This window comes from Centropristis striata, chromosome 2, assembly GCF_030273125.1.
Source record: "Centropristis striata isolate RG_2023a ecotype Rhode Island chromosome 2, C.striata_1.0, whole genome shotgun sequence".
Taxonomy (NCBI): domain Eukaryota; kingdom Metazoa; phylum Chordata; class Actinopteri; order Perciformes; family Serranidae; genus Centropristis; species Centropristis striata.
The window spans coordinates 832713-857479 of NC_081518.1; the positions used below are offsets into that span (position 1 = coordinate 832713).

Sequence of the window (24767 nt, forward strand, 5' to 3'; positions counted from 1 at the left end):
TGCTTAATTGTTACTCGTCAAAGCAGCGAATCAGCTGAATGTTTCTCTGTGATTTTAAAAGAGACTCGTTCTAAACTTGACATGCGTCATTCTGAACACCTGCTGCTGTGATAATGTGTCACATGAAGCAGAGAACGAGAGAGAGACAGATGAATGGATAGACAGAGAGAGAGAGAGAGAGAGAGAGAGAGAGGATCCAGATCCTAATCTCATCTGGATTTATTTTTTTTTACTCCCAACAGTGTTACATAATGTTTAATCCAGAGCTGTCCATCAAATTTACACAACTCTTTTTATATGGCGGCTGCTGCCTTTACATTCAGGACAAACAGACCAACAGCAAACTGTCATTATTATTATGTCATTATATTCTGTCATTATGTCATATTAGAGAAGGGAAACAATGTTTGTAATATGTGATGCTGCAGTTTGTCATCAGACGAGGCTCAGACTGATAAAAAGGTGTTTAAAAACCAGATCAAACAGTAAATCTGATGGAAATGATCTTGCTGCATGGACAGATAATTTACCTTGACAAGATTTATTAAATTCAGATTATTAAATCTAGAAATAAGCATGTTGAACACTTAAAATAAGAAATGAACTAAATATCAATTATATGGTTCTTACCAAGTCTTTTTTTGTGTGTTTTCTTTAGTTTTTGTGTGTTTTTTTGGTGATTTTACATCTTGTGTATTTTTTGTGTGTGTGTTTTTATGTCTTTTTTGGTCATTTTACATCTTTTGTTTCTTTTTTGGTGATTTAACCTCTTTTTGTCTTTTTACATCTTCTTTTGGTCACAAAATGACCAAAAAAGACACAAAATTTACAAAAGAGATAAATTAAAGCTGCCAACAGTGATGAACTGGCCCGAGCAGAGAGTTATTTTTTTATTTTAAGTGTTCAACATGCTTATTTCTAGATTTAATAATCTTAATTTAATAAATCTTGTCAAGGTAAATTATCTGTCCATGCAGCAAGATCATTTCCCTCAGATTTGCTGTTTGATCTGGTTTTTAGACCTTTTTATCAGTGAAGACTGGATCCAGTGTATCTGCATGAGGAAAAGGTTGCCATCATAAAAAAATCGCTTCATACCTTTTTATTCGTGGTGTTATTCTAATGAATAACTGTCCTCTCCTCTCTGCTCTGTGTAAACAGCCTCTCCTGTCCTGTCCAACTGTTTATTTTTGGCTAAATTTTAAATGAGACATTTAGAATAAAGTGTTTTTGACAGAATATATATAATATCTGCAATTAAGCTTTGTTTTAATTACTTTTTCCAACAGAAACTAACCTATGGTCCGTTTAAGGACTGTCAGAAAGTTAAAATCTTAACGATAATTCCTGTTTTCACAGTTTCTTTCTAGATAAACGGTGTAAGTAGCGTCTGTTTTGATTGATTGATTGATTGATTGACAGCTGAACATCTCATCATCAGTTGGATGTCTTCAACATACAGTTGTTCTCTCAGCCTTAGTCAGAGATTGATCCTACACTGCAAAAACCAACTGACAAAAAATTGAAACAAGTTAAATTATCTGCCAGTGCAGTAAGTAAATGTTTCTTTGTAAGAATTCTTTAAATAAGTAAAAATATCTAGACACTGGAAAAAACAATGATGTCTTAAAATAAATCCAAAAATACTTATTTCGAACAACTGTGGCTTGAAAAGCCTGACTGTAGTAACATTAAAATAAGCCAGAAATACTTGAAACGAGCACGTTTTTTTCCTCATTCCAGTATCTGTGGGTAGATACTGGTGGGAGAAAATACTTTTGTAATAACATTTTAACTCCATGCAACTAAAACTCTCAACTGGAGCCAATATTTTAGGTAAAAACTCACCATATTCAACAGTTGAATAGATTGAAAAGCATGAAAAAGCTCACAATTTCAATCCTAAAAACAAGTCTTTACACAAGACTGAATCCCTGTGAAGAAGGGTTACTTTTGTTGTATCTTTTTAATTTATTTTGTGTCTTTTTTTTGGTCAAATCTCCTTTTTTTCCGTCATTTTGTGTCTTTTTTTGTCTTTTTTTTGGCATTTTGTGTTTTTTTGTCTTTTTGTGTCTTTTTTTTTGGCATTTTGTGTCTTTTTTAGTCCTTTAAACAAGACTGAAATCCCTGTGAAGAGGTTATTCACTCATTTTAGTTTTACAGAAAGACACATTCTTAAAATAAGCGCATAAAGCTATGGTCAGTAGGTAAATTATACTCAAAACAAGATAATTAAGATACTATTGCTGGATATAAGAAGAAAATACTTGGTGAGCTTCATGTTTTTTGCAGTGTGAGCATGTTTGCGAAACAGAAAGGAAAGAATAGCAACGTTTCCAGGAACATTGTTGCCATGATGTATTGATTCGGTGCAGATTATTGTGCTGTAGATGCTGATTTTAAGCCTCAGATTAACAAAGGGTTACTCCTCCTGTGTCACTATACAGATGTGAAGCAGGACTTATACTAATGCACAGAGTGTGAGCCATCGGGGGGGCGTGGCCGAGGATTTGGAGGCCGCGAGGAAGAGGAAGACGGACGTTTGTTCACAATAAGGTAGATGGTTTATAATCAACCATCTAAAGACATATAGTTTAATCTGTCCAACCTGTAGTTGAGATTTAACTCTATGGAGTTTTGTTCTATTTCCTCCATGTCTGACTCCTTCCATCCTGCCTGTATTCACCTTAAAACATGTTTAAATACCATGTTGGTATATTTTTCACCTATATGACCTGATAATAATAATAATAGATTTTTTATTCTGACTTACTGGATCAACATTTAGAACCAAAAAGAAACAAAGAAAAACCAACATAAATGTGATCTTGTGATTGTGTGTGATCCTGTCATCAACTCTGGTTTTATTCTAGTGGGACTCTGTTTGATTTGGCTCTGGTGTGTTTAGAGGAACAATTTTAGTCATTTTGTGTCTTTTTCTGGTGATTTTGTGTCTTTTTTTGGTGATTTTGTGTCTTTTTTTTGTCTTTTTGTGTCTTTTTTTAGTCTTTTTGTGTCTTTTTTGGTCTTTTGTGTCATGTTGTGTCTTTTTTGGTGATTTTGTGTCTTTTTTGGTGATTTTGTGTCCTTTTTTTTAGTCTTTTTGTGTCATTTTGTGTCTTTTTTTAGTCATTTTGAGTCTTTTTTTGGTCATTTTGTGTCTTTTTTTTTAGTCCTTTAGTCCAACAAAAAATGTGATTTTGAATATTTTTTTTAACTTTCAAAACACTATCATGCTCAATAAAGAATGTTAAATGTGTCAAATGTGACCAAAGGTGTCAAATCTACCATATAAGAGGGTTCCATCCAGTTCTATCATTTGATACTAAATATATTTGAGCTTGTCTCCAGTTTTACTTGGTATATCATCATCAAACTGAAACTGGCCTCATGGAGTTTACAGCCAGAACTTTAGAGGTAAATGTACAGTAGGGCTCCACGCTGCTTTGTTTTATACTCTGATGGAGGCAACAAGTCTGGATTATTTGGAGATAGATTATTTAATTTACTGCAGTTTCATCATATCTGGTGAAGTGAAGGGTCCTATATATATATATATATATATATATATATGGCCCTGTGGTCACCATCAGCCATCTAAAACATGGTGTTTATTGTGTCCAGTCTGTATTTGAGAGTTTAGCAGCTCTTCAGTAACTCCTCCTGACCTACATAGCAGCAGATGATTCTCACATCATCAGGGTCTCTGCTGCTGTCAGGGCGCTCTGCGTCCGTCTGACTCCCAGGTGAGCTGATTCTTTATCCTCAGCGGGACGTCCTCCATCTGTCCACATGACAACACAATCCTCCCGACACTTCTCATCATGTTTTACATCTAATCTAGTCATCTGAGGACTTGTTCAACAGCACACTCAAGTCCTTGTTTCTGCAGCAGCAGGTATAAATGTATAAATGTATAAATATATAAATGAGAACGAGGCAGAATCACTGACATACAATAATTTATTTGTGTTTCGAATAAAAAATGCTCTAAATACTAAAGACCGGAAATGAGAACGCTCTAATCCAGTGTGCTGTGTTGTGATGCTGTCATTGGTCTGCTGCCTCCACCGAGCTCTCTATGACACACACACACACACACACACACACACACACACACACACACACACACACACACACAGCCTCCTCTTACTCTGGTAATCCAGCCTGCTCTGCCTCTGTGCATTGCTGTACTTTTGCAATCTGATGAAGTCCCAACGGACGGCAGGAGGCGTCACAATCTAAAGCAGAAACTGTGGATTCAGTTTCACATCAGAGTCTCTGGTTCAGTTCTGGTTCGGCTCTGGTTCAGTTCTGGTTCAGGTCTGGTTCAGTTCTGGTTCGGCTCTGGTTCAGGTCTGGTTCGGAGGGGGACCTCAGCTCCACGGGACTTGTGGATCAAGCGATGGAGTCCCCACCAGGCTCTGGGACGGTGCTGCTGCTCCTCGCTCTCTGCCTCAGTAAGGATCTGTCTTTAACCTTCTGAAATCTCCGTCAATTATGTCCGTTAAAAAATATGTTTAAAAAAAATCTATACCATGCCATGTTGGTATCCGTTTTTTCAGCGCAACCTCAAAAGAAACTAAGGAAACATAAAATCTGATCTTGAAAATGATGCTTCAAAACACAGAATTTTAAATATTGCAAATATGAACACAGGTTGCACATGTAACATATAACATGCACAATGAGGATAATATATAGTTCTATATTTTATACTAAATATATTTGACATTATCTCCGGTTTTACTTGGCTGAATATCATCAAAAAAAATCTGGTATGGAGTTTCAAGCCAGAACTTTATTTGGAAGCTGATGGAGAGACTCAATGTTGCTTCGTTTTTATAGTGTGATGACTATATGAGACTCGTAGGGGGAAAAAGGTTGTAAGTGCTGAGTTTCCTCTTGCTCGTCTCATGTTGTTAACTGTTAGTGGTTTTTCAGGTTTCCTGACATTTGTTCACGTATGTTTTGAAACTCAGGTTTATCAATCAGACTGTATTTGTGTAGCACTTTTCATACAAGAGAGATGCAACACAAAGTGCTTTACATATAAAGGAGAAAGTCATAATAATAATAACAAATCATAGAAACATGCAAACACCCTCCACCCATCCTATTAAAAACAAAGCAGAAACTGAGGAAGCTCCATCTCTCACTGGAGGCAGACTAGAAATTAATTAGATACAATAAATAAAAATAAAGTAAGGTACGATCAAATAAAAAACAAAAAGTAAAAAAGCTAGATAAAAACAATAAATAAATAACGAAGAAGTAGAGCATGATAATATATATTAGTATATATATATATATATATATATATATATATATATATATATATATATATATATATAAATAGACTGATCAGAGGAATTAGAAGCGGTTAGGATGACTGAAGGATTTTTCATTCATCTGGTTCTGAAACTGAAGAGAGACAGGTTTTACAAATGCACTTACCTTAATGAGATGCTCATTGTTCTGATTCTCTCTTTGTGTGTGTGTGTGTGTGTGTGTGTGTGTGTGTGTGTGTGTGTGTGTCGTGTACAATGTTCAGTATTTAGTTGCAAATGCAACAATCTATTGTTTTTAGCTTATTTTGAGTTTTTTCAGTAAGATTACAACAGAGGAAAAAAACAGCTTTTTAACAACCATGTATGAGATTAAAAGAATAATTCATCCTTAAAACTATAATTTGTACACTGCAAAAAAGGTGTTTAGTCTAAAAACCAAATCAAACAGTAAATCTGAGGGAAATGATCTTGCTGCATGGACAGATAATTTACCTTGACAAGATTTATTAAATTCAGATTATTAAACCTAGAAATAAGCATGTTGAACTCTTAAAACAAGATAAATGATCTAACACTTCTAAATTTAAAGGTTTTTTTTAAATTATCTTGGTAAGAACCAAATAATTTGCAGTGTACATCAATTTCTTACCCCTTGTTCCCTTGAATTGTTGAATAAAATTGAGTAAATCCTTGATGAATTGAAGTAAAAAGTGCTCAAAACTCTAACACTGTTAGTTTAATCTGTTCAGTACTTCACAAACACTGTAATGTTACTATTTAAAACACTTTCCACTACTGCGCGGCTCCTCTGGAAGTGTTTTAAGTCGTAACATTTTAGAGAACATATGACAGGATAAATGAGACCTGGATTATACTGCACACGTTCCACAAATCTCTCAAAACATTTGGTAAATCCTTCACAATGTGGTTTTTCTGTTGTTAAAACCTGCACTGCAAAAAAAATGTTGTCTAAAAACCAGATCAAACAGTAAATCTGAGGGAAATGATCTGCTGCATGGACAGATAATTTACCTTGACAAGATTTATTAAATTCAGATTATTAAATCTAGAAATAAGCATGTTGAACACTTAAAATGAGAAATTAACTCTTAGTGTTTTTGCAGTGTGGGCTCCATTTACTTCAATTTATTAAGAATTTACTCCATTTTCAGATTCTTTGTTCACTGTGGAGGTGTGTGCTTTAAAAACATGACATATTTTCTTCAAGAATTCAAGGTAACATTGGGTAATTAATGGAAGTTTTCCTTTAACGAACCAGGACAGCAACATGTGAATCATTATAGAATTTGATGATCATCTGCTATATTTTAGGAAATACTTTAAATTAATTAGTTATAAAACAGAGGCCATAGCAACTCATTTCATCCACTGCACAAGCTGTTTACACAGAACTGAGAGGAGAGGACATGAGAGTTGGTAAAGATGTAAATAGTTAAACATGTATAGCATGTAGCGACCCAATTCATTTTTACAATATTCATGACAGTATCATCTGTCTGATGCAAAGGCAGGAGCTATAACTCATGAAATCTGAAAAGAAAAAGGCTAAAAACTAGAGCTGTAACAATTAATTGATTAATCGAACAATAATCGATTATTAAATTAATCGTCAACTATTTTGATAATCCAATAATTGGTCTGAGCAGTTTTTTTTTTAAAGACAATAAGTCCAAATTCTCTGATTTCAGCTTCTTCAATGTGAATATTTCTGGTTTCTTTGTTCCTTTATGACAATAAACTGAATATCTCTTTGGTTTGTGGACAAAACAAGAGATTTGAGGACGTCATCTTGTGGTTTGGAAACACTCATTGATATTTTTAGACATTTTATTCACCAAACAACTAATCAATTAATCGTTTAAATAATCAACAGATTAATCCATAATGATAATAATCGTTCGTTGCAGCCCTGGTAAAAACCACCAACAATAGATGAAATGAGTTGACCTGACCTGTTTTTTAACAGGTCTAATTTAAAGTAAATGGCTTTTTCTCATGTTTTGGATGCTTTGGACTCCTTAGTTACAGTTAAAGGTTGTTAATGCTTCTAGGCACAGTGAAATATTTTAAATAGAGAGCTTCCAAACAGTATAAAGTGAGCACAGATACAAACAGTGTTTAAAGACAAAGTAATGGTAGAAATCTGATCCACAAATAAATCTGACATTTGCCAATAGTTTGATGCTCAACATATAAACACCTTCTAATATACAAAATGGGTCTAAAATGACCCTCATTCATCCCCCATGTTATTAATGCTGCTGTGTGTTTGAATATATTTTTATTTTTATTACAACAGATCATTATATCCATTTTTCCTTTCATACTTTACGAAGAAAAATAGTTTTTGTATTATTACATCAAGTTTACACACATGGGTCTAAAATGACCTTGTGCATTAGAAGAGTAGTGATACAAAAAGTGATTCACTGAATGAACAATGTGAGTATATGTGTAACTATGTTTGTCTTATTTTGAAGGTTTAACTTTAAAAGAGTTGTTAGAACCACCAGATTACATTTAAAAAATCACATATTTTAACATTTCAGACTTATTAGAGCCACCAAATAATAATTTCCATTGGAAAAACAATTTAACAAAATAGGATAGTTAATATTTGTGTCTTCTTTGTCAGGTTTTAAATTAGTGACAACATATAAACACCTTCTAATGCACAACATGGGTCAGAAATCACCTTGTGACTTAGAAGAGTAGTGATAAAAAAAGGTTTTTATTCAAAAAGAAATGAAAACAAAAAATTAGGATGTATGATGATCAAAAACAAGTTATTTGAGGAAAACCTGCAATACTGAATGATGAAATTAATTTATTGCAAAGATATAGAATATAAGTGTTTTGGACTGGGATTTGTTTTGTGAAACTGTTAGCGAGAAAAATAATTCTGCTGAACTGGAAACAAAAAAATCCTCCTATCAGTCTATGAAGCTTTAATGAATGATAAAATAATAAGAAAAAATAAAATTCACCCTGCTGAGAGGTATATAGATAAACACCTTTTACACAATATGGCAGCCATTTATGGACTATTATACCAAATATAATCCCATGAAAAATTAACTTTAAATTCTCCGATTGTATTATTACTATTTAAATCTTTCTTTCATTTGTAAACCTTGTTATTGTTTTGATATTTGATTTGACTCCATCTAGGTTTGTTTTTCTTTTTTTCTTTTAATTTTTTTAAATTGCTTTTATTTTTCTACTATCATTCGGTTCTTTCGTGTTAATTTATGCTTGAAATCAGCATGCATCTACTTTATTTTTGTATGTGAACGAAAGAAGAATATAGAGAAGTTGAAAAAAAAGAAAAGATATCGAATATAAAAACTCAGTCGGGTGACTTTAGACCCGTGTTGTGCATCAAAGGGTTAAATAAATAAGTATTCATGGTTTAGTGGTTCCAGTTTACGTCCACAAACGTCTTGAAGGTCACACACACACACACACACACACACACACACACACCTCCACAGCCTCACGGACTGATCGGATTAAAGCACAAATCTCCTCTATTCCAAATCAATATTTAAAAATATTCCAGTCAGTCCTTGATTTTTTTTTTCCAGGAATGTGTGAGTGCCTCAGACAGTGTTACGTGTTACGTATGAGCTGATCAATGTACCGCACACAAGGTTTTGTAGTCTGAATTTGGCTTTGAGGTTGTATAATCCCTCCAGATGAATGGAATACAACATATTTCTGTATTGGTTTGATCCATCTAAGCACCGGATGGATCATGTCTCTATGAACATCTAAAAATTGTGTTTCACTCCACAAGATGAAATCCCTGAACCAAAGAATTTACTGATTTTAATTCTCTCATCCCTCACTCATCCCCAGATAGCCGTTTTAATGAAATGATCTGAATAAACAGTGACTTAACAAACAGACTTCTTGTCTCCACCAGGCCTGGTCCCCGTCTGTTTCGGAGCCGCCATTCCTGTTTCATGTGACTCCATCTACAAGGGTTTCGCTCAGTGTTTGCTCACACTTGGAGACAGTTTGGTGGAAACACAAAAAGACCAAAACACACAGGACATTGATGCAATCTGCAGGTATGTGTGTTTATAATGCTTAACCCTCTGAACCCCACCATCCTGACTGAAACCTGTGTTTTCAGACTACGGCAAAAAATACACCTTTTATTGCAGAAAGAAAATGTAAAACCGGGTATTTGTGGGAATGGTTCATAGGTTACAAAAGTTTCTGTTTGAAAAAGTGACCAAATTAAGTTGAAAATTAAGAAATATCTATCAAAAACACTTTATTCTGCCATAAAAAATATTCTACACAGAGCAGAGGGGAGAGGACAGGAGAGGCTGCAAAAATGTAAATAGTTAAAAACTAAACTAAAACTAAGCATTTTCCAAAAAATAAACTAAAACTAGCAAACTCACTCTAAAAACTAACTAAAACTAACTGAATTTGAAAACAAAAAATCACAACGAAATTAAAACAAAAACTAATGAAAAATCCCAAACTATTATAACCTTGGCATGTTGACATGCAAAACTAAGATGGTGAACCAACATGATAAACGCTTTATTCACTAAAGGGAACAAATGCTTGTTTTCAGGTTGAAACTTGTATTTTTTTGTGGTTGCTGCTCCTCCAGTCGTCCTGTCTGAGATGCTGTTTATTCTCTTCTTTAACCCTATAACCGCTGCAGTAAACGCTAGGAGCAGATGACCATATCAAGAAATCAAGTGACCTCAGCCCGAGCCGAGATTAGAAAAAAAAAAAGGTGGAAATGGAACCTCATCTCGTTGCCATTAATGGTTCATGATAAAATGAAATATGTACAGGTCTAACTGGGGATTTCCACCGGGCGCGGAATGGCTCCACCGCGGTTTTGCTCCGTCTTCTGCCGGGTGTTAATTCACACCGGGCGCGTTTTGACCGCGTAACGGCAGCGTAGCGAGCCAGCCGTATACACGCGAGATCACGCGATAATCCTGAACGTATGCGAGACCGCAAGATCCCGCGATAAACTAAATAAAATATTTTAAAGATACTCAAAGGCAGTTTCTGTAAAGTGAATATACAAACACATTTTTATAATCTTAAGTAGTAGCTTGTACTTACCATCCACTCCCAAAACTCCTGCAATTAAATACCAAACTTTGTCCTTTCATGCATTGTCCTTATAAAACGAATGTGTTGTGTCATAAATGATAATATGCTGCTTCACTTCTACAATCTGCTCTGTTGAGATTTACGAGGTTTAGCAGCGGCTCACAAAGAAAATAGAAATGTTAAGGAATGCTCCCGCTGCAGAGCGGAGAGCCGCGGCTGGGACGTTGCTGAACCGCTTCGCGCCCGGTGGAAATGCTCTTATTGATTAGAGTGGCAGCGATCAGCAATGGCGACCGCGGTTCCGCGCCCGGTGGAAATCAGGCTTCAGTTGCATACGTTTCCAGGACAACAAGCCTTTTCACCATCTTTACCAAGAGTAGCTCTCCGTTTGTTTGGTACGACAGTATTTACATGCATCATTCAGCAAAACATTGCTAACATTTGTTATCTTGGTTATTTACAGATAAGTTAATGAAGCTAAGCTCCAAAAGTTAATGTTAGTATAACTAAAGTCCTTTGGGCATCAGCTAACAATCATGATAGTACAAAGTACAAAAACTAGCACATAACAAGCCAATGAACTCCCAGCAAACAAAGTGACACGATGTACAATGCAGCTAGAAGCTAACGTTAGGTTAACTTTAGAAAGGGTTAGGCTAACGTTAGAAAGGGTTAGGCTAATGTTAGAAAGGGTTAGGCTAACATTAGGCTAACTTAAGAAAGGGTTAGGCAAACGTTAGCTAAAGTTAGAAATGGCTAGGCTAACGTTGGGTTAAAGTTAGAAAGGGTTAGGCTAACGTTAGAAAGGGTTAGGCTAACTTCAGAAAGGGTTAGGCCAACATTAGCTAACGTTAGACTAACGTTAGAAAGGGTTAGGCTAACGGGCTAACGTTAGGCTAAAGTTAGAAAGGGTTAGGCTAACGTTAGAAAGGGTTAGGCTAACGTTAGGCTAACGTTAGAAAGGGTTAGGCTAACGTTAGAGATGTTAAAGATAACTTTAACATCTCTAACATCTAAACTTCTCTAGCAGAGTGACAATATGTTGCCTCAAATACGTTGTTGACTTCCCTTAGAACAGATGTAGACATCCTTGTTCATTTTATCCACGTTTAGTTGGTGTTGTGGTCTACTGCATAACTTTATCCAGAGCATTAGTTGCTGTAATGTTTAGTTCCAGCTGGAGACATTTACTTCATGATTAAATAAACTTTTAGGACAATGACAGGGTTTTTTTTTAACCGAGGTGAGACACAGCTAACAGTGCAGCAACATGAAAGGTTAAACAGTGGTGGAACCTAACTAAGTACATTTACTCAAGTACTTAAGAACAATTTTAAGGCACAATTTTATGTAATTTTATACTTCTACTTCACTACATTTAGAGGTAAATATTGAACTTTTTACTACACTACATTTAGCTGACAGCGGCTTTAGTTACTTTACAGGGCAAGATTAACATAAAAACATGATACATGTAAAGTAATTAGACATTTTATTTTTAAATTTAACCTCATAACAGTATATTAAGTAGTTAAAATGAGCCCTACCTTGAGAGAAGTAAAACACTGCTTACTTCTTATTTTATTTTTTTATTATTATTATTATTATTCATCAATAATAATAATAATCTAATAATATATTTAGAATATATAAAACAATCTGAGTGGGCCCATTCTGCATAACAAGTACTTTTACTTTTGATGCTGATATTTTTGTACTTTTACTTCAGTAAGTTTTGAATGCAGGACTTTTACTGTAGTGGAGTAATTTCACAGTGTGTATTAGTACTTTTACTGAAGTAAAGGATCTAAATATTTCTACCACCACTGGTCAAGAGATATTTACCTCCTGTTATATATTATTATTATTACCACAGAGATTTCCATTTCCACATTTGGTGGAAAAGTACATTTACTCTTAAGTATAATTTTGAAGTACTTGTACTTTACTTGAGTATTTCCTATCGAACTGATATCTAACTTTATACTTCTATTCCACTACATTTAGCTGACAGCTTTAGTTACTTTACAGGTTGAGATTTAACATAAAAACAAGATAAATATGAAGTGATTGCACTTGTTTATATAATAATATATTTAGAATATATAAATCAATCTGAGTGGGTCCATTCTGCATAACGAGTACTTTTACTTTAGATACTTTAGGTACATTTTGATGCTGATACTTTAGTACTTTTGCTTCAGTAAGTTTTGAATGCAGGACTTTTACTGTAGTGGAGTCATTTCACAGTGTGTATTAGTACTTTTACTGTAGTGGAGTCATTTCACAGTGTGTATTAGTACTTTTACTGTAGTGGAGTCATTTCACAGTGTGTATTAGTACTTTTACTGTAGTGGAGTCATTTCACAGTGTGTATTAGTACTTTTACTGTAGTGGAGTCATTTCACAGTGTGTATTAGTACTTTCACTGTAGTGGAGTCATTTCACAGTGTGTATTAGTACTTTTACTGTAGTGGAGTCATTTCACAGTGTGTATTAGTACTTTTACTGTAGTGGAGTCATTTCACAGTGTGTATTGGTACTTTTACTGTAGTGGAGTCATTTCACAGTGTGTATTAGAACTTTTACTGTAGTGGAGTCATTTCACAGTGTGTATTAGTACTTTTACTGTAGTGGAGTCATTTCACAGTGTGTATTAGTACTTTTACTGTAGTGGAGTCATTTCACAGTGTGTATTAGTACTTTTACTGGATCTGAATACTTTTTCCGCCCCTGGAGTTCAGCAGTAACAGCACTGTGATTGTATTCTTTCATGTCTGGATTATTGTGACTGTTCCTCACCTTGTTCTAATAATAATAATAATAATAAGGTGATGCTTGTTGTTCTGGTTCCCTGAAGGTCCTGGAACGCGTTCCATGTTTGTGCCAACTCGGCGCTGTCCGGCTGTCCTGGAGAAGCAGCAGCCGTCTGGGAGTCTCTGAGACAAGAGTCCAGGAAGACCCAGTTCTCCGGGAACCTGTACGACATGTGTGCCAGCCGCACCACGCTGCCCCCCAGCACCGTGCCGGCCCCCCAGAGCCCGCCCACCTCGGACCAGACCAACAAGGAGACCCTGAAGGGGAGAACGAGCCAGCAGAGCTCCAGCTCCAGCGTCCTGCTGCTTCCTGTGTGCAGCACCGTCCTGCTGCTTCTCACCACTTAGTCCCCGTGAGACAGCTGCTCCCCCACAGCTAGGGTTGCCAACTCGCCGAAAAATAAATAAGGGACCCCTCATTGTCAGGACCGGCCCACCAGATTGGCGTCACCCTTTCCTGGCGTGGTGATTTTTTTTAGCCCCTTTTTTTAACGATTTGACTCAAACCTGAATTGAATTACCGTAATTTTCGGACTATAAGCCGCGCCTTTTTCCCCATTTTTCGATTATGCGGCTTATATAACGGTGCGGCTAATCTATGGATTTTTACAGCTAACGGCCACTAGGTTACCTCCTAAATCTATGGATGTTACAGGTTACAGTCCACCAACTTTACCTCTATGGGCTCTATGACCGGTCCGCGAGGAGCGGCGGGCTCCAGCAGGAGAAGCTGGAGGCAGGTGAAGGTACCAGATCGGCTCGGGGTCCTTCAGATACTTTTAAGATATTTTTCACTTGTCTGTGTGTATTTGTGTCGAAAGCTACTTAGTTTGTCGGAGTCGCCGTGCCGTAATCAGCGGCAGACGAAGGACCCCGAGCCAATCTGGCAGGGCGCCGGAAAAGAGTGAAACAGGTAGCGCGCAAAAGTAAAAGTGAAACCGAGAGTGGTACGAGAGACAGAACGAAAGACAGACCGACATTACGAGAGCGAGATAGTTTGTGCAAAGGAAGTTTTCATGCACAAACCCTCATTATGGAAAACAAAGGTAGAAATGCATATGATGCAGCTTTTAAGTTAAGACAGTCAATCTGGCTGTAAAAGAAGCTTCCTCAAGCAGCCATCTCTTTCCCCACAATCCCCTCTGTGCACCAACCCTTACATATGATAATTAAACATTAAAACACCTGCGGCTTATAGTCCAGTGCGGCTTATATATGTACACATCATTCAATTTAGCTGCTGCGGCTTATACTCCGGTGCGCCTTACGGTGTGTTCAGACCGGACGCGTAGCGAATTTTCGCGTCGCGTTAGTAGTTGAATTTACTCGCGTCACTCGCACGAGTAAATAACTCGCGAATCTTCAGATAAATATGCCGGCCGGCGAAGGCTGCTAATGCTAATGCTAACTTTGTAGAGAAGTAGCTACAACAGATAGCTGAAATCACATTGTCACAACTTACCAGGCAGACCGGTGACCTCACTCACCCTCCTCCAGGCAACATCTTTATGGTTCCGGTTGCGGTAGGAGGGTGATGATGTGTCAAAAAGCTCGGGAAGCCCACAGACCGCAACAGTAAGTTTCTCCTCCATTTTTCCGGAATAGGCGGGTTCCCGGGATGCATGACGTCACTGTCGTCCAGAATCTCAACGCTGATAGGCTGTCCCGACACAGCGTCACGCGAATATTTCGCCAAAGTTGAATTTATTGAACTCACGTGAATTTGCGTTGTCTCATTCACGGCGTGACATTCGCGGCGCGCTGCCGGCAAAAATTTGCGTCTATTCGCGTGTTTGCATTGACTTTGTATGTAATATTGTCGCGCGAAATATTCGCTACGCGTCCGGTCTGAACACACCGTTATAGTGCGGAAAGTACAGTAGATGCATATTTTTGTGTGACATGAATACATGGAAAACAGAATATTATCCAGCAATTCACTTTAATACAAAATAACAATTAGGCCCTGTTCTTCAAAGATGTGGTGGAGTTTGCTGATAACAATTTGATTTACTCCTTTTGTTGCCTTTTAATATGCAGCATGTATGGCCATTTTGGAAGATTTTGACATTCCATAATTCCAAATTTTACAGTAAAAAGGCGTGAAATTCATGTCATACACACATGGGACCTGGTCTTCAAGAATGCACTGGAGTTTGCTGATAACAATTTGATTAACTTATTTTATTGGATCAGCATTAATACACTTGAATGGCTGTTTTGGAGTCATGCAGCTAACAAACGGGCTGACTACCGTAAAGTGTAATGTAATTGCGCACTAAAATTTAAAGTGCAGATGGCGTGACGCAGTACTGGAAGCATGTTGTTTCAGATCAGTCACCTGGGTCTACGGGAAAAGAGCGCCGGCACACCGTGCAGTGGCTTTATAGAAGTTATCACACACTTTTTCCACCCAGGTGTTTCCTTTTTCCCATTCCTCAGTATTTTTCTACTAGTGGCATTGCTGCCCGAAGGTGTATCGCCGCGTAAAGTATGATGGCGTCTGAGTCAGTTGTAACCTACGCATGCTGCTTTGTTGTCTATCTTCTCCTCGACCAATGGGATGAGCGTATTCTGTATCGTCATACTCGTGTGTGAATATGCTGTCAGCTCATTGGTCACAGAGCAGGACGGGGTACGTTTACTGTAAGTTTTCATATAAAGCGCCCTGTTATTCATTTTTCATTGGCGTTTACGGAGTATATTTTTTGACTGTCACAGTAATACGGAACAAAGTGTGTCCCCTTTTCACCTCAATACGGGACGGGTGCTTTTGTTTCTAAATACGGGACGATTCTGTTTTTCAAGTGACGGTTGGCAACCCTACTAAATGTGTTCATGATTACACAATATGCAACAATCAGTCAACTAATTGATTGCCAAAATAACTTATTTTGATAGTTGATTAATGGTTTTCGTGCTGTATTCAGTCTCTCAAATAAGGAGATTTCACCGCAAAAAAGGTGTTTAGTCTAAAAACCAGATAAACCAGTAAATCTGAGGGAAATGATCTTGCTGCATGGACAGATAATTTACCTTGACAAGATTTCTTAAATTAAGATTATTAAATCTAGAAATAAGCATGTTGAACACTTAAAATAGTTATAATTTACTCTTAAAACAAGATAAATTATCTAACACTTCTAAATCTATTTTGTAGGGCAGAATAGGTGATAAACAGATGGTCATTTTTAGGGTGAAATATTCCTCTAAGATAAAGTTATACAGTAGTATTTGTTGTAAACATGTTCATCACTTATGCAGTACGTCAGTAATACTACATGATTTATTTTTTTTAGGACAAAAGAGATTTTAAGGGGTGGCAGGTGTTCAATGTGCTTCTGATCCAATCAGGTGTGATCCTGAGAAGAGTTTATTACAGGCTGCACATGTGTGTTTGTGCAGATTAATATCAGAAAATGAGATTTTTGTGTGGGACCTTATTACAGTGCGTGCACGCTGTTATGCAAAATGTTTAAACTGTGTCATTACATTTGACCCCTTTCAGTGGTTTTCTGGTCCTTCTTTAAGCAATTATGTGTTGCTTTTTCTACTCTGACTGTTACACACAGTAAAGTTGATCTTAAATTAATTTAGCCCTCTAAACCCCAAATATATGTTTCTTTAAAACATCAGCAAAAATATACTGTTTATCATAGAAACTATAAAATCAGGTATTAATGTAGGAATTTTAACTTTCTGACGGTCCTTGAATGGATCATAGGTTGATAAAGTTTCTGTTAGAAAAAGTGACTGAAACAAATTGTGATATTTCTGTCAAAATCACTTTATTCTACGTCTCATTTAAAATGTTGCCAAAAATATTTGTAATAACTAGATCCTGTTAAAAACATTAAATTCTGCTACACAGAGCTGAGAGGAGAGGACAGGAGAGGCTGTTTACACAGAGCAGAGAGGAGAGGACAGGAGAGGCTGTTTACACAGAGCAGAGGGGAGAGGACAGGAGAGGCTGTTTACACAGAGCAGAGAGGAGAGGACAGGCTGTTTACACAGAGCAGAGGGGAGAGGACAGGAGAGGCTGTTTACACAGAGCAGAGAGGAGAGGACAGGAGAGGCTGTTTACACAGAGCAGAGGGGAGAGGACAGGAGAGGCTGTTTACACAGAGCTGAGAGGAGAGGACAGGAGAGGCTGTTTACACAGAGCAGAGAGGAGAGGACAGGAGAGGCTGTTTACACAGAGCAGAGAGGAGAGGACAGGAGAGGCTGTTTACACAGAGCAGAGGGGAGAGGACAGGAGAGGCTGTTTACACAGAGCAGAGGGGAGAGGACAGGAGAGGTTGTAAAAATGCAAATAGTTCAATATGTGCAACATGTGGAGACAGTGAATAAAATGTAAACACAGCTTGGGGTTCAGAGGGTTAATAACTTAATGTTTCCACTGTGTGGCAATTAAGAAGAATTGCAGTCACATCTCAGTAAAACACAAATAATATTTTGGGAATTAATTAATAAACATTAATAAGAGATACATGCTAAGTGCATGAGTCCATGGTTTCATCCTTATAACATTTACAGTTTCTGTAATGTTATTTAATGTTGTGTAACTTTTCTTTGATACTGTTATGGAATCATGCACAGCATTTTATTTCACATCACCAGTGTATTTACTGTATTATTTTAATGTTTCATTTATTTTCATTATTCAGTGTTTTTCACAGCAGTTTCGAGTGGCAAATGCCTCGTTTCACTCTGATTTTTAACCCAACAAAAACTTAAAATTAAAAGCATGCTGACAAACACGGCGCGTTCTTCAAAGAGCAGATAGTATTTTTCTTGAAGTCATGTGTTTTTTGTGTCAGTTGTGTGTGTGTGTGTGTGTGTGTGTGTGTGTGTGAACTTAATACTCTTAAGCTGTTTCATAACAGCAGAATCATGAGTAGATTAATCTCGTCTGTCTTTATTCGTCCTCAGTGTAGCAGGTTGCACCTCGAAAACCCTCGAGAACCGTCTTTGAGCTTTAAGAGCATAAATACTGTAAGTGGGAGGTGGATGATGGTCGGTTGTGTGACATCTGAAGGTTGGAGGTGATAACTTTATTACATTATTTATTACTTTATTACATTGCATCATGCTGAATTTAAGGCCCCGTTTACACCAGGACGCTTGCGGGTAAAAACGACAAAATATTTGATGTGAAGTGCCTTTCGTTTAGACGGTGACGCCGTTTTTGGGGCTTAAAAACGCAAGAATGTGCCTCCAGCCTCCAGAGTGTAAAACTGTAATCCGCTCCGCCGTAGCGTGTCGTCTACACTGACAAGACACAAAACTCAAATCAATCAAATCAAATCAAAATTACTTTATTCATCTCCGAGGGGAAATTCAGTTAGTCTGGTAGAATCTCTTGAAGAATGAGACTGATGGCTGTAGGAGAGAAGGATCTTTAGAATCTCTCCGTCCTGCAACGGAGAGAGAGGAGCCGTCCACTGCTGTTTTTTTGGTCCATAAAGGCTTTGTGTAGCGGATGATCTGGGTATTTCAGGATGGCCTCCAACATCTTGACAGTGTGTCCAACCTGGCTCCAACCACAGAACCAGCTCTTTAGACCAGTCTCTGCTCAGATCGGCTCACATCACGTACGCCTTTACCTCACATCCATGCTCCAGTAGAGGAAATAAAGAAACGTGGGATTATTTCCATGGTGGGACCTTCAAGCTGCTCTGGCAGCTCTAATAAACTTCCAGGAGTCTTTCCACCAAATGTCCAGGATATGTACAGATAGTATTAGTGAACAGAGAAGGATCTGGAATTACCTCCATCACATTCTGGATGCAGCGATTGGTGGGAGGAGCCAGACGGCTTTGGAGGAGACCTGGGAGATCTAGTGATGGTGGAGAACTTTGTGGAAGGAGTAGCTGATGAAAATGTGTGGCGTGAAAACTTCTGCATGCCCAAAGATGCTCTTATGGCTTTAAGTGATGCCGCCTGGCTGCATACAATCACATTTCACACACTTTTGATCACCGTATCAGCAGATTTCCTCCTGAAAACGCTCGTCTAAACGAGGAATAAAAAGTGAAGACGAGACGCCACTTTTTGTTGTTTTTACCTGCAAGGGTCCTGGTGTAAACGGGTTCTTATACAGTCTATGGTTCACACCAGCAGAAACCAAATGGACTATCTGACAAAACAAACTTCTTGGTGGTCCATCACTTCAGCATCCTTTAATATCAAAACAAAATGACCACCATCATCTTGGGTAACTTCATTAAAAATTGGTAAGGTTGTTTTTAAAAAAGTGAAATCTTGTGATATTTCTGAAAACATGCCTGGAGGATAAACTAACGAGGTCTTTGAACTGTCCCTGAACACCTTGGTGTGCCAGCTCACTCTAATCTCTCGTTGTCCTGCATTGCACTTAAGAAAATCTGCAACATCACCATCAAATCTTTTTTTAAGGTGCATCACATTCTGCACCCGGCTGTTGAAATGCTCAGCATACAGTAAAAGTTGATTTTTTTTCCCAGTCCTGCTGGCTGGTTGTTAGAGAGCTGTAGAACAATGTTTATGGGATTGTGGCCGGGGCTCTCTGCTCTCTAACAGATGGTGTGTAGCATGAAACATGGCTGGGATTATGTTTCCATGTGTGGTAGATTGTACAATCCAATCCATATGACTGGGTTTTTATTTGACCAGCACATAAACTGATGCTACAACCCTGTAAGCTGCTCTGCACACAACTCAAAAAATATGAAATCTATAATACATAATGACATCTCTGTTGACTATAAGCAGGATTTTTTTTATAAAGAGGGGTTGTATGAGGTCCTCATCCATAGTCAGTGTATTATCTCCTCGGTTTGGAGAAGCAGGCAGGAGCACAGACACGGTAACTAAACAAATCAATATCAGTTCAAGTGTTGGCTATATTTAGATTGATCACCACTTCATCAGGAAGAAACAGACAGGCCTATTTAGGTTTTGCAGGGGTGAACTGAAGCTGTTATCTATCTATCTAGATTCCTTAGATCTTCTAGTTTCATATGATATCAGTGTCTTCAGTACACTCCTAAAAGAAAAAAAGAGGGCGGGCCATCTAAACCGTGACAATGGTGAGCATGCGTCTATCACGTGAACATTATTAAACAGAAATAACGTTGAGTTTATCTTTCTATTTAGACAAATAGCCTAGTGAAAGTGTTTGGGGTTAAATACTCACGTTTCAGGTTACTAGCAGCTTGAAAAGTTCGACCGAAAAGTTTGAAAAAACTTTCAATTGGCTTGTTTTTGATAGCTCTTGTTCGCTCAAATCTCTCAGACTTTATTTCACATCACAATTTTTAGTACATTTCAATTTGAAACAGCAATTTCCAAAAACTCTTTCGAGGAAACATTGCTTGCATTTTTACAAACACAGTACAAGCTTATAACACGTTAATAAAATAAATACAGGGGTTGACTTTCAACAAGGTGCGCGTAATAAAAGAAAAAACAGGATTGCATCCTAAAACACAAGAGACCTAGACATTGTTTCATACAAATCAGTTATGGACTGGTTATCTTCTGTTAATGTCTTCAGGAATGTCATATAATATTTAATTTGGGTTAAGACGGGTTAGTAGCATAACTTTTTGCTCGCCCAAGTCGGTAGAAATAAATCCACTCAATTTAAGTAACTCGACCTACAACCTTCATAGACTTTGAGATGAGTGGTCACTGAAGCCGGAGAAATCTCCGACGAAAGTGAACCTGAAAGTGAAGCGTCGGAGAAAATGGATCACGCCGAAGCACTGAAAGCTGGACTGGCAAACATCAGCAGCGATATACGGGAGCTCAAGCAAGAACTCCGGAACGAGCTGACAACATTTAACATCATCAGGCTCCACCCCCTTTCTTTCCGGTAAGCATACATCAAAGCAAAAATATAAAACATCAAAACAAAGTATGCTGGTAAGCATCCGAAACATTTCAAAACACCTTCTTATACTTTTTACAATGAATTCTAGATCAATTTACCTCAAAATAATAATAAAAATACATATATACAGAATTACTTTTAAACACACAGACATCATTTTGTGATTTAGCATGAAAAGTAAATATAAGTTGGATTAACATGCCGGGTAAGTATGATTTTGATTAACATGAAAGGTAAATATGATTTGGATCAACATGAAATGAGCTCCTGGAAATTAGTGTCACTCAGCCCCCACTCCACCATTTTGCGATCAGACCTGATATGACGTGTAACCTGAAACGTCAAAAGTCTTGGAGTGGAGGTGCGACTGTCACTTAAGTCAGGAACTGTGTCTTCCAGGCCAACCAGAAACTCTGGAATTACAGGAGGTTGTGGGTGGATCTGGGCTACCACCTCCACCATATCAGGAACCAAGACTGGAGTTGTGTCCAGCTCTTTCTGCTGATCCAAAAGTGCTTGGGGGATTTCTGTCCCCGCCTGCCTGGAGTCCTGTTCCCCCTGTCCCTGATCTGGCTGAGAGTCCCCACTTGGGACCTCCACCTGCACCCCTTTTGGATGAGCCCGTCTCACCCTCTGCTCTTTAGGAGGCTCTTCCACCTGTCTGTCCTGTCCTTGTGGTGAACAGGTCACGGCCACCACCGTGCGCTTAGATTGCGCCACTGGTGGAGCTGAGTCTGGGGTAAGTTCAACAATTTCCTCCAGGAAGTCAGTTTGACATGGAGTTGTGACCATGCCACATCTCCTTGAGGTTGTTTTACTCCCCCTTGGTTGGTGGTGGTAGATGTGGACCTTGTCTTGGGGGGCAACTCCACAGTCAGTGTTGACTGGAGTTCCCCGCTGCTGTTCCTCCCCCTCTGGATCGACACATGCCGCCACCAACGCCTCAGCGTGATCCAGCACCTCCTGTTTGAGGCGGGGAACGATCTTGTGGGAGCCGCATTTAGGTTTCTTTAATGATTTTTGATTTGTGCTTGATTATGTGCACCACAAACTTCTGTTGTGTCAGCTCCTCCCTCCTCAGGTGGTGAGGAGGTATCAAATAGGCTGGGAGATGGCCCAATCAGTGGCAAAACTGTCATTGACCGCAGCCAGGCGCAACACAGTTTTTGGACATTGTTATTTTCAAGATTAAACCCTTTATTGTTTATAATAAAAACATACCGTGCGCTCCTGCGCGTCATACACATTACCCTTTTTTAGTAGCGGGCAGAAATTAAGAAGAAGAAAGAAGAATATAGGAAATAAGGTGCTTTTTTTGGCCCGTTACAGTTCTTTTGTGCCCATTTAGTGGCCACATTGAAGGCGTCTCTCCAATTCCTAGTCAATAAGCTAGGTAAGTCGTTCAATATCTCCTCCAGACTTTTTTCATAATGGTCATGAAGGATAATAAGTGTGTTATGCCCCCAATTCTTAGCGTTCCCCACAATCATGTCTGTCGTAGCTGGAGTGGGGATGGCCGGTTTGATCATTGCTGCCAAAACATCCACCATCCGTGTTATCATCTGTGGCTGATTACCGGATGCTGGCGTGACATTCCGCAAATGATGTACCATTTTGATAACCTGATGAAGCTTCCTCACCAACTGTCCAAATTTTGGATCAGTAGCTTCAGGTCTAATAGGGACCGCATAATTGCCTCTTGGGTAATTTTGGCGCGTCACAGCTGCATACGATCTAGGCTGGGGTCCCTCATACCTAGAAGGTGCTCTGTGCCAGGACGGTGCTGGGAAGTTTGAGGGAGGCACAGGCCGGTTAGGGAACTGTCTTCGATCCTTTCCTCCAACATGGAAGACAGGTAATGCATGGGCCCTCCTCCCATACCACACCTGCATCCATCCATCATCATTAAAACCAGTCATACTGGCTGTTACTTCCGTCTCCGGTAAGTATTTTTTTGAAGAAAAAACAAACAAATTTCCTTCCTCAGGTCTCCGGTAATTTTTTTCTACAGGTGAGTTGTGCCCTCTGCTGGTCTAAATATGTATTGCACCTGTATTATTTCACAGGCAGAGTTTTTAACAATTACCCCTGACTGCAGCAAGGAAAGCAGTGGTTCTCAAATGCACTGCAAAAAACATGAAGCTTCCAAGTATTTTCTTCTTCTATCTAGCAATAGTATCTTAATTATATTGTTTTGAGTGTAATAACTTGTAAAACAAGTCAAATTATCTGCCAGAGCAGTAAGTAAATGGTTCTTTGTAAGAATTCTTTAAATAAGTAAAAATTTCTATACACTGGGAAAAAAAGAATGATATCTTAAAATAAGACCAAAAATACTTATTTTGAGCAATTGTGGCTTGAAAAGCCCGACTGTAGTAACATTAAAATAAGCCAGAAATACTTGAAACTAGCATGTTTTTTTTCCTCATGTCAGTATCTGTGGGTAGATACTGGTGGTAAAAAATACTTTTGAAATATCATTTAAACTACATGCAAGTAAAACTCTCAACTGGAGCCAATATTTTAGATAAAAACTCACCATATTCAACAGTTGAATAGATTGAAAAGCATGAAAAAGCTCACAATCCTAAAAACAAGTCTTTAAACAAGACTGAAATCCCTGTGAAGAGGTTACTCACTCATTTACTTACAAAAAGACACATGTTCTTAAAATAAGCACATAAAGCTATGGTCAGTAGGTAAATTATACTCAAAACAAGATAATTAACATACTATTGCTAGAAATAAGAAGAACATATTGGTAATCTTCATGTTTTTTGCAGTGTGAGAGACTTCTGGGTGTTGAAAAGTGCTCCCATCCCCCTCAGAATGAGATTCACAGTCAGAAAGAAAGTGAAACTGTGGATTGTTATATTATTATCTAACAGAACCAGGTCACACCTCTACAGCCAATATTTACTCCAATAATTACTCTGAAACTCACATCAAAAGTATCTAGACGGGAAATAAGAGAAGAGAAATTTACTTTTGATTTGAGGGTAAACTCCCTTTTCTCTTTTTCTTTTTTTCTAACAACTCTATTGCCTTTTACAAAAAAGGAACAAGAATAAAACAAAACATTTTTATTGTAAAATGTTGTAATTAACCCTTTAGAGTTCGGGGCTTTTTTGACTCCTTTTCATTCTGCCTCTATAAACCACAACCTCACCTATATGACCTGAGCATTTTTTAGATTTTGACTTATTGGATCAACATATTGAACACAAAAGAACACACCAAAAACACACAAAAAGTTACAAAAAACATTTAAAAAAAAGACAAAGACACACAAAAAACACAAAAAAGCACCCAAAACACACAAAAAAAAATACAAAAAACACAAACATACAAAAACATATATAAAAAAAAAACGCACAACAAAAAACAAAAAACTCACATAAAAATACACAAAAATCACAAAAAACATTAAATATTAAAGATTCCATTAAAAATGATGAAGGCACACTGCAGAATTTGAAAATATGTGCAAAAAGAAGGGAAAATAACTCTTTACACTTGGCCAATAAAAAGAACAACCGAGGCATATTCAAGCAATAAAATGCAATAAAAATAAAAATGTCTAAAGAAGGAGTATTGATTATAGTGCAGGATAACATATGAATATACAGTATAAAAATATAAGGTGCCGTGAAACAAATAAGGTGC

At 37.7% G+C, this 24767-nt stretch overlaps 1 protein-coding gene across 1 annotated transcript; it reads left to right on the plus strand.

Annotated features, from left to right (window-relative positions):
- The first annotated feature begins 4335 nt into the window (after positions 1-4335).
- Positions 4336-13573, plus strand: nrn1lb (neuritin 1-like b). The gene is made up of 3 exons (XM_059356367.1): positions 4336-4460; positions 9241-9388; positions 13270-13573. Exons 1-3 carry the CDS (start codon positions 4406-4408, stop codon positions 13571-13573), a joined length of 507 nt encoding a protein of 168 aa, XP_059212350.1. The 5' UTR covers positions 4336-4405.
- The last annotated feature ends 11194 nt before the right edge of the window (positions 13574-24767 follow it).